At 45.6% G+C, this 12627-nt stretch overlaps 1 protein-coding gene across 1 annotated transcript in view; it reads left to right on the top strand.

The window, feature by feature from the left end:
- LOC124789110 (calcitonin gene-related peptide type 1 receptor-like) overlaps positions 1-11153 on the top strand; it is a 151018-nt gene extending 139865 nt beyond the window's left edge. The window contains exons 7-8 of the mRNA XM_047256397.1: positions 7736-7916; positions 11019-11153. Of these exons, the coding sequence (XP_047112353.1) occupies positions 7736-7916; positions 11019-11153 (316 nt within the window). The remainder of the gene's footprint in view (positions 1-7735; positions 7917-11018) is intronic.
- Positions 11154-12627: the final 1474 nt, after the last annotated feature.

Here is a 12627-nt window from a genome sequence, read left to right as displayed (position 1 = left end):
AAAGGTGTCAGTTAAAACGAGAAGCTATTCAGTCAAGAAATAAACGCGATGACACAATGATGTAACAACCATGCTACTCATTTGAACACGTTACTCAAGGAATCGTACCATAACCTAATAAATGACAGTTACAAACACATCAATTACAGTCTTTCAACAAAAGGATAATGTAGACTGTGCCACGCATTATCATCTAGAATTTGCTAATCCATTGATGTTCTATGTACAAATTAATTCTAACCTAACTAAACACCTGATTTATAAATGGTTTCAAGTGACAGACATGGTAATACCAAGAGATTTCCTTCATTTGAAGGTTTCGAAATCGAGCGTGTACATGTGAGCGCTCCTGCGGAATCGGAGAAGTCTACTGTAGACAGGGTAAAATTTGTGGCACAGCTGTTTCTGCTTGCTAGACAGACGGGAACGTTTGATCAACATCTTCTGACCAGTGCATAATTCTCTTATGCGTGATTTTCTATCGCAGATCTCTTTCCTCTTCAAACCCGCCTCACGTAGCCTCCTGAGTGCCAGGTCAACAATTTGCTTGTGTTGCATTCAGGATCTCAGGGGGAAGTCCACGACTCTACGAGTTAGATCTATGGGTTGGCTCTTCCTGAGAACTGTCACTTGTCCTATCTTAATGACTCCCTGTGGCAACTCGTTCACCACATCCTGGAAGCCGTGTAGGAATACATCCCGCGTGGCGTATAGTTTCGCACAGTATATATGGCAAACAGCTCCCGGGCTTTTCGTTATCCTTTGTAATGGGGACGATTGGGGATGCCCTAAGGATGCGTATCTGGGTTTAATCCTGTGTTTTCCTAAAGCAGTTTTTCATCTTTCTGACCGGAACTGGGGTCCATAATCCTGTCGACATGATCTACCTGGTTGAGGAAATCTTTGGAGAAGGCTCCGCACACTGTGTGGTTGCCTCTTTCAGAAGGGGTAAGATGACTTACTTTGATTTCAGCTCCCACTACCTTCAGGATGTAATTACATTGAACAGCCAAAAAACTGGCGCACCTATCTAATATCGTGTTGGACCCCAGCAGAAGTGCCACAGCACGGCGTGGCACGGACTCGACTAATGTCTGAAGTAGTGCTGGAGGGGATTGACACCATGAATGCTTCAGGGCTATCCATAAATCCGTAACAGTACGAGGAGGGGGGGGGGAGGGGGGAGGGCGGGTGTCAGATCTTTTCTGAAGAGCATGTTGCAAGCCATCCCAAAAGTGCTAAATAATGTTCAAGTCCAGAGAGTCTGGTGGCCAGAGGAAATGTTTAAACTCAGAAGCGTGTTACTGGAGCCACTCTGTAGCGATCCTAGACGTTTGGGGCGTCCCATTGTCCTACTGCAATTGCCCAAGTCCATCCGAATGCACAGTGGACATGAATGGATGCAGGTGATCAGACAGGATGCTTACGTACGTGTCACCTGTCGGAGTCGTATCAATACGTATCAGGGGTACTTTACCAATCCAACTGCACACGCGCCACACTATTACAGAACCCCTACCAGCCTGCACAGTCTCCTGCTGACATGCAGGGTTTCGGCTCAGAAAGCCTATATCGATGGTATTACGTTCAATGGTTCGGACGTTGACGCTTGTTGATGGCCCAGCATTGAAATCTGCAGCAATTTGCGGAAGGATTGCACTTCTTTCACGTTGAACGATTCTCTTCAGTCGTCTTTGGTGCCGTTCTTGCAGGATCTTTTTCCTCTCGCAGAGATGTCGGAGATTTGATGTTTTACCGGATTCCTGATATTCAAGGTACACTCGTGAAATGGTCGTACGGGAAAATCCCCACTTCTCCCTACCTCGGAGATGCTATGTCCCGTCGCTCGTGCGCCGACCATAACACCACGTTCAAACTCACTTAAATCTTGATAACCTCCCATTGTAGCAGCAGTAACCGATCCTTGTTGTCTTATACAGGCGTTGCCGACCGCAGCGCCGTATTCTGCCTGTTTACATATCTCTGTATTTGAATAGGCATGCCTATAACAGTTTCTTTGGCACTTCAGTGTATATCTTCTACTTGTGTGCACAATACTATTAAATCGGTTACAGCGAAGTGTTTTAGTTTAGACGGAATTACGCGATGCAGAAGTGCCAGCATTGTCATAGTATCATGCTTTCGTTTCGGATAGGCTCTACACTCTGCCAAGGCCTTCCTAGTCCATCTATCCATATCTTTAAAGTGGCACAGTGTGCGTAATTGCAGGTAGCATTTCCTGACTCCAAAGTGTGCGTAGCTAAGATGGGTGTTCCAGATGACCTTGTTCACGAGCTCATCTGGGATACAAACACGCTAGGGCACTCCTTCTCCTTCACTGCGAAATAACAAGATTCACGTCCGCAGTAGGTAGAACTGCCTGAGCTTAGTTCCCGTACTGTCCTTCAACCTTTTCTTAACAGCATACAGAGTTGGGTCCTTGTTCCCTGATGATGCCCTTTAAGCTCGTGGTGACGTGATTCTCAGTCGCCACTTTTTTAATATAATACAGGCTGTAGTGTTCTTTTTCTAGTGTGTTTGCGCTGATTCTTTCCAATCCCACAGGTGAACGTGATAGCGCGTCCACGATGATGTTCTCCTCTCCTAGTACGTGCGTAATTGTGAAATACTACTCCTGTATCATGAGCTCCCATCTCATGAGTCTGTGCGGAACATCGCCGTGAGCAGGAACTCTCCAAGGCTTTGTCATTAGTGAAGACTCTTGTATTTCTTCTATGAAGGAAGAATCGAAATATTTCGAAGCCAAACACGACCGTCAAAGCTTACAACTCTGTTGCCGAGTAGTTTCTCTCGCATTCACTGCGGACAGCTTCCAAAAGCGATGGTCTTACGCTCCATGTTCCCCTGTTGCTGATATCTCTGGAAGATGACTGTGTCCAGAACAGAGTATGAGCTGTTCGTTGAAATGCAATATTCCTCTGCCAGGTTCTGGTGCGACAAAATCGGTGCATTAACCAACTCGGTTTTGGGGGTCTGGAATTCGTCTTCCGCTACAGTGTCTTAGTTCCACGACGCCTTCTTCCCGGTGACCTAGCATAATCGCGAGGTTACTAGTTTCTTAAAGTGAATGAATCTCTTGTAGAAATTTGCAACACTAAGAAAGCTATGGAACCGTTTGTTAGTTGTTGGCGTCGCAAATTTTGCTATCGCCATTATCTCATCCGAATCTGCTGAGATTTATTCCGCATTGATGATATGGCCAATGAACTTTACTCGTGAGATCCCAATACATGACTTCGCTATGTTGGCAATTACGCCGCATTCCTTGAAGGTATGTAGTATTTCCCTTAAGATTAGATTGTGTCCTTTCTACGTCGGTTCCGAAATTAAGGGATAGTCTACGAAAGAGGTGATTCTTTGTTTTACATAATAATTTAAGATACCATCGAGTCCCCGACTAAAGGCAGCTGAGGACACATTTAACCCGAAGGCTGGTCGTTTGAATTGGTAGCATCTACCGAGGGCGAAGAATGCAGTGTATTTCCTGCAGACCGAGTGGAGTGTAATTTGCCAGCAATTGGACCGCAAATCGAGGGACGAGAATACTGTTACGCCATGGAAGTTCCTTCAGCTTCTCGGGACGATGTGTTTCTGTTTCTATGATAATGTTAATTTGGCGTGAATCCAGCACCAAACTGATTGAACAGTTGGACTCTTCTACTACCGTGAGGGGATTGTTGTACGTGGAAGTGGCTGGTTTGATGATGTCATCGTCTGGCAACCTCTTGATGCCTAAGAAAACTTCGTGATCGTAGGCCAGTGGAACCTGGTAACGTGGCATGAACAATTCTGTGTGCTCGTGCACTCGGAATGCATATTCGAAATTTCGGAAAGCTCCAGTTTACGGTAGAAGTACACTGAAGAGCCAAAGTAACTGGTACACCTGTCGTGTCGAGTTCCCGCGAGCACGAAGAAGTGCTGCAACACGACGTGGCATGGACTTGACTAATGCCAAAAGTAGTGCTGGAGGGAAGTGATACCATGAATCATCCAGGGCCGTCCATAAATCTGTAAGAGTACGAGGGAGTGGAAATCTCTTCTGAACGGCACGTTGCATGACATCCCAGATATGCTCAATAATGTTCATGTCTGGGAAGTTTGGTGGCCAGCAGAAGTGTTTAAACTCTGTTTCTGGAGCCACTCTATAGTGATTCTGGACGTGTGGGGTGTCGCATTGTCTTGCTGGAATTGCCCAAGTCCGTCCAAATGCACAATAGACATGAATGGATGCAGGTGATCAGAAATAATGCCTGTGTACGTGTCACCTGTCAGAGTCGTATCTAGACGTATCAGGGGTCCCATATCACCCCACCTGCACACGATCCACATCATTACAGAGCCTCTACCTGCCTTAACAATCCCCTACTGACATACAGAGTCCATGGATTCATCCGCTCGCACTTCTGTCACGTTGAAAGATTCTCTTTAGGCGTCGTTGGTCCCGTTCTTGCAGGATCTTTTTCCGGCCGCAGCGATGTCGAAAATTTGATGTTTTACCGGATTCCTGATATTCACGGTGCGCTGGTAAAATGGTAGTACATGAAAATCCCCACTCCATCGCTACCTCGGAGATGCAATGTTCCAACACCAGTGTACCGACTATAACACCACGTTCAAGCTCATTTAAATCTTGATAACTTGCCATTGTAGCAGCAATAACCGATCTAACAACTGCGCCAGACACTTGCAGACCGCATCACCGTAATCTGCCTCTTTAGCTATCTCTGCAATTGAATACGCCTGCCTATACCAGTTTCTTTTGCGCTTCAGTGTACATCCACAAGTAAGGTTTCTTCCTCATCTTCCTTTTCATTCATTAGAATGTTTTCTAGATTTCCCAACATTTTATCAAGGTGCACCTCTCGCCGAGTTTGTTCATCTTGTTGCGCGATGCGACAACGGTGATAGAACCACGATTGGTTCCTATCTCCCTCGCGTTTTGTGGTGTCATTTAGGATAAGGCATCCGGCAGGAATTTCCACACGTATTGCGTGATCAGCAAATGTAATTCTGTGGACATATTTTTGCAATGTGAGCTGTCCTCATGCCACATACAATACGGCCTGATGTTGGTTCACGAACTTCGTCTGGCGTGATTTCGCAAGTGATGAGGAGGTGCCTTCTTGTCCTGAGGACAGGTCATTTTTAGTTATACTGTTGAACCGTGAATTTTTCTTTCAAAACATTTCCTTAAGAATTTGCTTTTTATTTACTAGCGATTCATCAAGAACATTAACACATTTAATCACACTATGTGAGCGTGGTAGTAGGTGCCAGTGGGTAACTGATGAAAACAAATTAAATTTCTTTCAATAAATGGAAATTTAATTCCTAAAAGCCTTTTTTTTAAATACATTTAAAATTATAATCAGAAAGGACCCTCTAAATATCAAGTTACAATTTACTGAGAGGCAAATTTTGACAGTATGAGCTTTCTGGCTGAGAACCTTGCCGCTTCCTTTTGACACGGCCGTAGTCACGACCGCTCACAACAACCTCTGAAAGACTACACTGGTGCAAATCTGCAAAACACCAGAAAAATTTTAACAACTCACACAAGCACATAAACTATGTACCCGTAGGAGGGACGGAAATGGTACAAACACTAACATTAAAAAAACACCGAAGGTGCCACTTGATTTTAAAAAGAAAAACTCTTACGCGGGAAGGGTGGCAACTTTATATACTACAATTACCATTTAAATAAAAAAACCCAGGAAATGCACTCTTACATAAAATATACAAACATGCTCTACATTTCACATATACCGCCTCTCAAGATGACTGGCAAGATAAAAACGTATTTCAGGAACTCGGCCGTTACACTTCAAGCAATAAATTCGTTAACACCAAATCCGACAAACACGACAGAGGCAGCTATTAACGTATGGCAGACCGACAGACAGACAGAGTGCCTAACAAATTCAGACATACGAGCAAGCTGGGGACGAGAGACTGACCAAGAAAACAAGTAGAATTTAACAAGTAAATGAAACAACATATCACGAATCACTAAACTTCTAATAAACTGTGATGTCTGACGAAGACCTGGCGCAGCACCCCCAAAACGCTCTCCCGAACCGTCTGCTGTCAGCCGCTTCAACGGACGCAGGAAGGCGCGCCGATCTCCCGTCTCGCGGCGTCGCAGCTCGCGCCGGCCAGACCGATGTCGTGGGTTGACTCCTGTTGCTCTCGTGTCGGCCGCGAAGCCACTGCCCCTCGCTATACGGCGCGGCCCACTGGACTGACGTGGCGACCTCACATGCGCCGACGCTCAAGACGGACAAGTCATCTTGTGTCTCAGTGCGCGACCGACCAACCGATCGATCCAACGCCAATGACCATTGCCTGAGCAAACTCGAGCAGACTGGAGGCCTAACACATACTAGCACTCCTGACGACAGACAGACGCTGACCGTCCCACACTGACTCGGCTGACCAACTGAACCTGGCGAATTGTTTTTTCTTTATTGTAATTTCATTCCCCTGCCCCATATGGGCATGGGAGGGCTGTCAGCGGCACAATCCGTCGCTCTTCAGCCGAGTGACATGACAACTAAAACAACAATAAAATGTTACAAATATAAGGCGATAAAAAAGGGGAACATAAAACAGAGTAAGGGGAGAAAATGGAGGTAAAAATACACTGAAATGGAGACATTCATGGGGGACAATTAAAAAAGTCACCAGAAAGTTAAAAGAACACAGTTGGCGATTCGTAAAACACAAAGAAGACACTGAATGCACATGTACAGGTTAAAAGTCGGCCACAGTATTAAAAACACTCCAGAACAGCACACTTAAAATCCACTTGGAGCACACACGATGAAGAGTAAAACTGCCAGGTGGGACCTGCCGAGGGAAAGGTCAGAGAGGGTGGAAAAGCATGGGAGGGCAAGGGGCAGCAGGGGAGGCTGCAGGATGAAGAGAGTAGGGGCGTCAGTGGGTACACTAAGAGGCAGGAGACTGGTGGGGCAGGAGATGAAGAGGGAAGACAAGGCTGGAGGGAGTGCAGAGACACTGAAAGGGAGCACAAGAGAGGGAGGCGGAATAGGAGCGGGAATCCGCTCAGGAGAAGGGAGGGGGAGGAGAGGGAGCCCTGAGGAGGAGTCAGGAAGATGGGGTTAGAGTTGGCAGGAGGGGCAGATGTCAGGGCGAAGCTCATCGTCTGGGAGGGGCAGATGGTGGAAGTTGCGTTGGGAAAGGAGATGGAGGGTGTGGAGATAGTGTGGGACACAACAGTAAAGTCGCGGCAACGAGTTGGGTGTGGAGAGGAAGGGAATCACCAGGGGGTGAGGGGGATCGAGGCGGCGGACAATATATAGTATGCGGATGTGTTCAAGGAAAAGGAGAACCTGGCGAGCTCATAGTGCCCCTTAAATGCACGTGAACAGGCAACCTTTCCCCTTTCCCACCAGAGGGAGACACCAAAGCTGCAATTGCCACAGCGGCGCCACCGCCAGAAACGGAGGGAGACTGCTTGACACTACGCGCTGCAGCGCGCTCTTCAAAACAGCAATTTTTACCATGGCTCAACTGCCAGTGTTTAAGCTTCATGAACACTCAATTTCCCTAGCACAAAATTGCTCTAGCTCAACTAGACCACCTAAAGACGTGATGATAGGACTAAAGCGGCTCATACGTGATGACGGGAGTAAAAGATCCTCTGGCCTGTTCAGCGGTGAGCAGGTGGCTCGGCTGTTGTGTTTTACAGGAAGGCGGTGCGGGGGACGCTGGCTCTGCTGCCGCTGTTCGGCCTGAACCTGCTGGTGTCCCTGTACCGGATGCCCAACCCGTCCTGCACCTGGGAGCTGCTCTACGCCTACTTCGGGCTGCTGCTGGACGGACTGCAGGGGGCCTTCGTCGCTATCAGCTTCTGCTTCCTCAACAGAGAGGTACATTATTACCTGGCACTGCCCCATGCATGTACTCCGTCGAAAAAGTGTCGCCTGATGCCACCTCCGCAGCTGACACCATTGGTCAGGGGAAGGGTGGACCAAAGCCTACTTTGACCTGCTGGGAAGTCAGACAACTTCCCTTCTTTTATTTCCGTATCTTTACTTACTTCGTAACTTAATAAATGTTTTTGTCTTGTACCACTTTATTGCTATAGTCTTTGTACTGATTACACTGAAAAATCATGAAATATCATAGGAATGTATGAAGTGGATGACAGTTCCACCTTTATAACAAGTTAATGATGCTCCCTTCATTAGGGACCACAGTCATAAAGTACTTTTTGAGTGAAATAGCCACCGCGTGACTGCAAGTTTCTTATTTCACACTGGCTTCATAGTCATTATTAGGTTCAAAGATGAAATGAAACCAATAAAACCTGTGGATCAAATTATTCAACACATAATTTGGTAACTTAGGAGCAACATAAATTTTTAGGGAGTTATTAACAAAGTTATCAAATACCTGATATATCTGAACGACATGTCGTCGTGATTTTACAACACATAATGTTCCGTAAAAAATGCAGTAGTCTCAAGGACAAGGTCATTTAATTGACAAGTGAGGTGACAGAAAGTTCATCATTGTAGGTGTGTACTATAACAAATTCACTCCATATGAAACACACATGTCACAGTAAAGGGTGCCAAAAAAATGTAATATAAAGGTACCAAATGGCATTCCGTATTTCCAAAGCATCTTGCGCCTTTTGTTGCAGTCCGGCAGTGGCTCTTGCTGGCCCTTCAGGACGAGTATGGTACTGCTTCATCGTGCAATGAAAGTGTACAACAGGTAAGAGAAACCCCCGGTCTCGCACACGCTACGTGGACTTTCGCGCGTCGGAGATCATCGCCATCAGTGTCTCGTGTGTGTGACGTCGTTTTGTATTTTTAGTGTCCACCGTCACGCTTCTACGTTCACTTGTGCCGTCGGATTCATCAGTGTTATGTGCGCCGTGTCAACGTGTTTTCAGTGTCGTTATCGTCGAGTGTGGACGGCTCCGTGTTTTTTTGTGTATCTGTGACCACTGTTTTTTGCTCGTCACTATGTTCATTCTAATTCTCCATTCTGTATACTGTTATTGTCAACACTATGGCTGAAGAGCGGCGTAGCATGCCGCTGACAGCCTACCTGATTGTTCAGGTATTAAAATAACAATAAAGTAAAAAAAAAAAGAGAAACTGTGACCTTGTTAGCCAGGGTAGGTGATGTACACTACGAAGAGGATGTCACGTCGCAGCAGCCGTATATGGTCGTGCATTGTCCTGCTGAAAAAGTACATCACAATCCTGTTGAAGAAATGGCAGTAGTACAGTAATAACAGGCTTTGTAATATAACAGGCAACGGTTAGTTTACCCTCCAAAAACACCATATGTGATTGCAAGCTGTACCTGACGGACCCCCACACCATGAGGCTTGGGATGGTACCAGTGTGCTGCAGACAAATGCACTCTGAAGCAGGCAGCTTATCAAGTCTCCATCATACACACGTACATCCATCACTTGAATACAGGGAGAACACACTCTCATCACTAAAGAGAACAGACTTCCATTAGATAGTCAATTCTTGCACAACAAGAGAGTAACCATGCTTGGTGGCGTAAGGTGTCAGTCGTAGCCTGGCCAGAGGCGCACGTGATCTTAATCCTGCTGCAAGAAGATGGCTCTCAATTGCTCCTGACGACACAATTCATCGATTTTGACGTGTGTCTGTACTACGTAGAACTTCATAACTGGGTCTGCAGGTGTGAGAATGTTCCACAGACCACTGTTGACACACCACTTAGACAATGTGCCCAAAATCCGTCGATACATCCACCCAACTTCCCGCATACCCACAGTGTGACCCCATTCAAATGGCTGAAACTGTTCAACAGGAGTACATATTCGTCGGTAGGGCATGGATGTACCCTACAATGAATGTTGTGAAAACTGTTCACCTCTAAACTCAGCACCGTTACTGCATTCAAAGTCAAAACAGAGGGCACACAGGGAGGCCCCCTGAGCCCCAGCTAATCACCGAGGACTGTGACAAATCCGTCAGTGACAGTATTGTCCCTCAGAATGCAAATATCATACCCTGAATGCAATCCTTGATGATGTTGCATTCTTTTCCAGTAGTTTGTAAGGTCAGGTACCCAAATTTTCATTTCGCACTAATTCCTTATAATGAATAAGTGATATGTATGACCACATATGTGTTGTAGTATTCCAAGGACGACATGCCATTTAGAAATGTCAGATATTTGATGACTGTGTAAGTAATGTATCTTAAAATTTATGTTATTATTATGTTACCACAATATGCCTTGCACTATACCTTCCACATGTTTTATTCGTTTCAGTTTCTTTTTGCACTAGATAATGGCTGTAAAACCGAAACCGTGATAGTATTAAATAAATGAATAATAATAAACTTACAGTCAAACGGAGGCAATTTCCTTTTATAAATTATAAAAAGGTATGTTCATGTGTCTGTGTGGAGGGGGGGGGGAGGGTGGTGAAACTTGGTGGAAAGAGGGTCATGCAATGTGCATGGATAAGAGACTGTCTGTGAGTGTGGGGGAGACCGTTTGCGAATGAGTATAGATATGGGCAAGTCTGCGATGGAGGCACACATGTTGATGTACATTGCAGCATAACTCTTCCATATGTGTAGTAAGCTCTACAATATGTGGTAAACATGACACAAAAATGCGACAGCGAGGTGCCCACCGCAGTCATAGGATAGTTGTGGAAATGGGAATACACAGAGCAATTTCAACAAATGTGGTATAAAATGACTTTCTAACTGCAAAAAATAATGCGTTTAAAAATAGAAATGTAGCAGTAAATGGTACTGGTTATAGTTATTAGTACATATGACATAAAACAGGAGGTACTACTTTTGTAGGTGCAATAGCTTTCTTCAGTCTGGCTGAGTTAGGATTTAGATATGTGGTAAGGGAGAGAACTGGCTATTGGAGGATTCAGATTTTCACATTATATTGCATGTGAGACAATTGCAAGGATAGTAACGGAAGTGTGTTGTCTTTCGCAGGTCCACAGCGCAGTGAGGCGGTCTTACAACCTGCTGTCGGACAAGTACCGCGGAGGTGGAGCTCGCTCACATTCACGGAGCAGCGAAAGTTGTGGAGCTGCTCACACAACGCTGGCGAGTATGGATGGCTTCTGACAGTTGCAGAGGGTCTGCTGCTGTCTGCCACGGGCGTAGCCGCCACCTGCTGTCTGCCTCGGGGTAGCCAAAATCTGATGTCTGCCACCACAGTGGTAGCCGACATCTGCTGTCTGCCACAGCTGTGACCATCAGCTGCTACCTGCCAACATAGCAGTAGCTGCCACCTGCTGTCTTACAAGTCACAGTGACATCTGCAGCATCCATCTGACCTGGTGACGTGGATCTCCTCAGACTACAGTGTTGCTAATCTTCTGTCTGCCACGTGGGTTCAGCGTCACCTACTGTCTCATGGCGGCTCAACAGTAACTGGGGTGTACTGCAAACACCGAACTGCTTGTGTGCACCTGTGGACATGCTGTCATCATTGTGGAGAACGTGTGGTATTCATCATACTTTGCCTTCATAGTAGTCATCAGCCATCAGCAACAGTGGTACACTGATGGTACACATGCACTATGCTTTAGTGTGCTCACTGCAGCCCACTGTGGAGATAGACAACTAACTACCTGTTGTCTCATAAGAACAGTTGGTATTTGTAGAATCAGGCTCAAAAGGGTCAATAGCTGCGATACCACTGTACATAATGTAATGGCCAGCATGAAGTCTAATATTACACCAAATGCTGCATAACAAGGATGTAGTTCCCTCCTGCTGTCCTCATAGCACAACTTAATATCTCAAAATAAGTGAAAGGGCATTTGCGACCCCTGTGAAATGCATACTACTGACTCTGAAACACACAAGTGGCCAAGTGCTGTTTTGTAAGTCTGTAATCCTAACAATGTTGCAGATGCCAACACTGCAGTTTCTATGGGTTGCTGTGACTACTCAAACTACTCTGCAGACTGAATTTTTATCATCTTTTCTTCATTCCCAGCTCAGACCATTACCATGTTTGAAGTGGTCTAACTATTTCTGGTATCTCATGCTCTGCTTAGTGGACAGTTGCCTCCTGCCTTCTTATGACAGACTTCACCCCATTGCAGTAAACCACAAACTGATATAAGAGCTTATTGTTACTGAAGTAAACTAAGTGCAGCGTGCTACATGGGTAGCCGTCATCTGATGTGTGATAGTGTTGGACGAGAGACAGAAGAAAGGACAGTTGTCTTTGGCACTGTAGGGTACACAGTTGTTGCCTAGCAGATACAAGAAAGAAAGAGGAAGGAGACACTGCAGCACTACTCTCATAGACATTAGGTACACCATATCAACTCAGCATGCAGCCTAACTAGAGATTTGCACATGGTTGAACTACATCATAGTTACTGTCCTCCTGGTGAAGTGAGATATCTGTAATAATCTGTGATTAACCCTAGCAACACCAATGTGTTTTCCGTAATGCTTACTACCGAAGGGGTGGGGGATACTTTATGCCTTCCTCCACAAAAACGTTTAGAAAAAAATCGTTACTCGTTATTAACAACACAGTTTATAAATAGGTGTAAGTACATTTCAGAACCTGAAAATT

Source organism: Schistocerca piceifrons, chromosome 3 (genome assembly GCF_021461385.2).
Source record: "Schistocerca piceifrons isolate TAMUIC-IGC-003096 chromosome 3, iqSchPice1.1, whole genome shotgun sequence".
In the NCBI taxonomy this organism is placed as follows: domain Eukaryota; kingdom Metazoa; phylum Arthropoda; class Insecta; order Orthoptera; family Acrididae; genus Schistocerca; species Schistocerca piceifrons.
The sequence above is the reverse complement of the archived record's forward strand: the minus strand, read 5'-3'. Positions and strand labels throughout refer to the sequence as shown.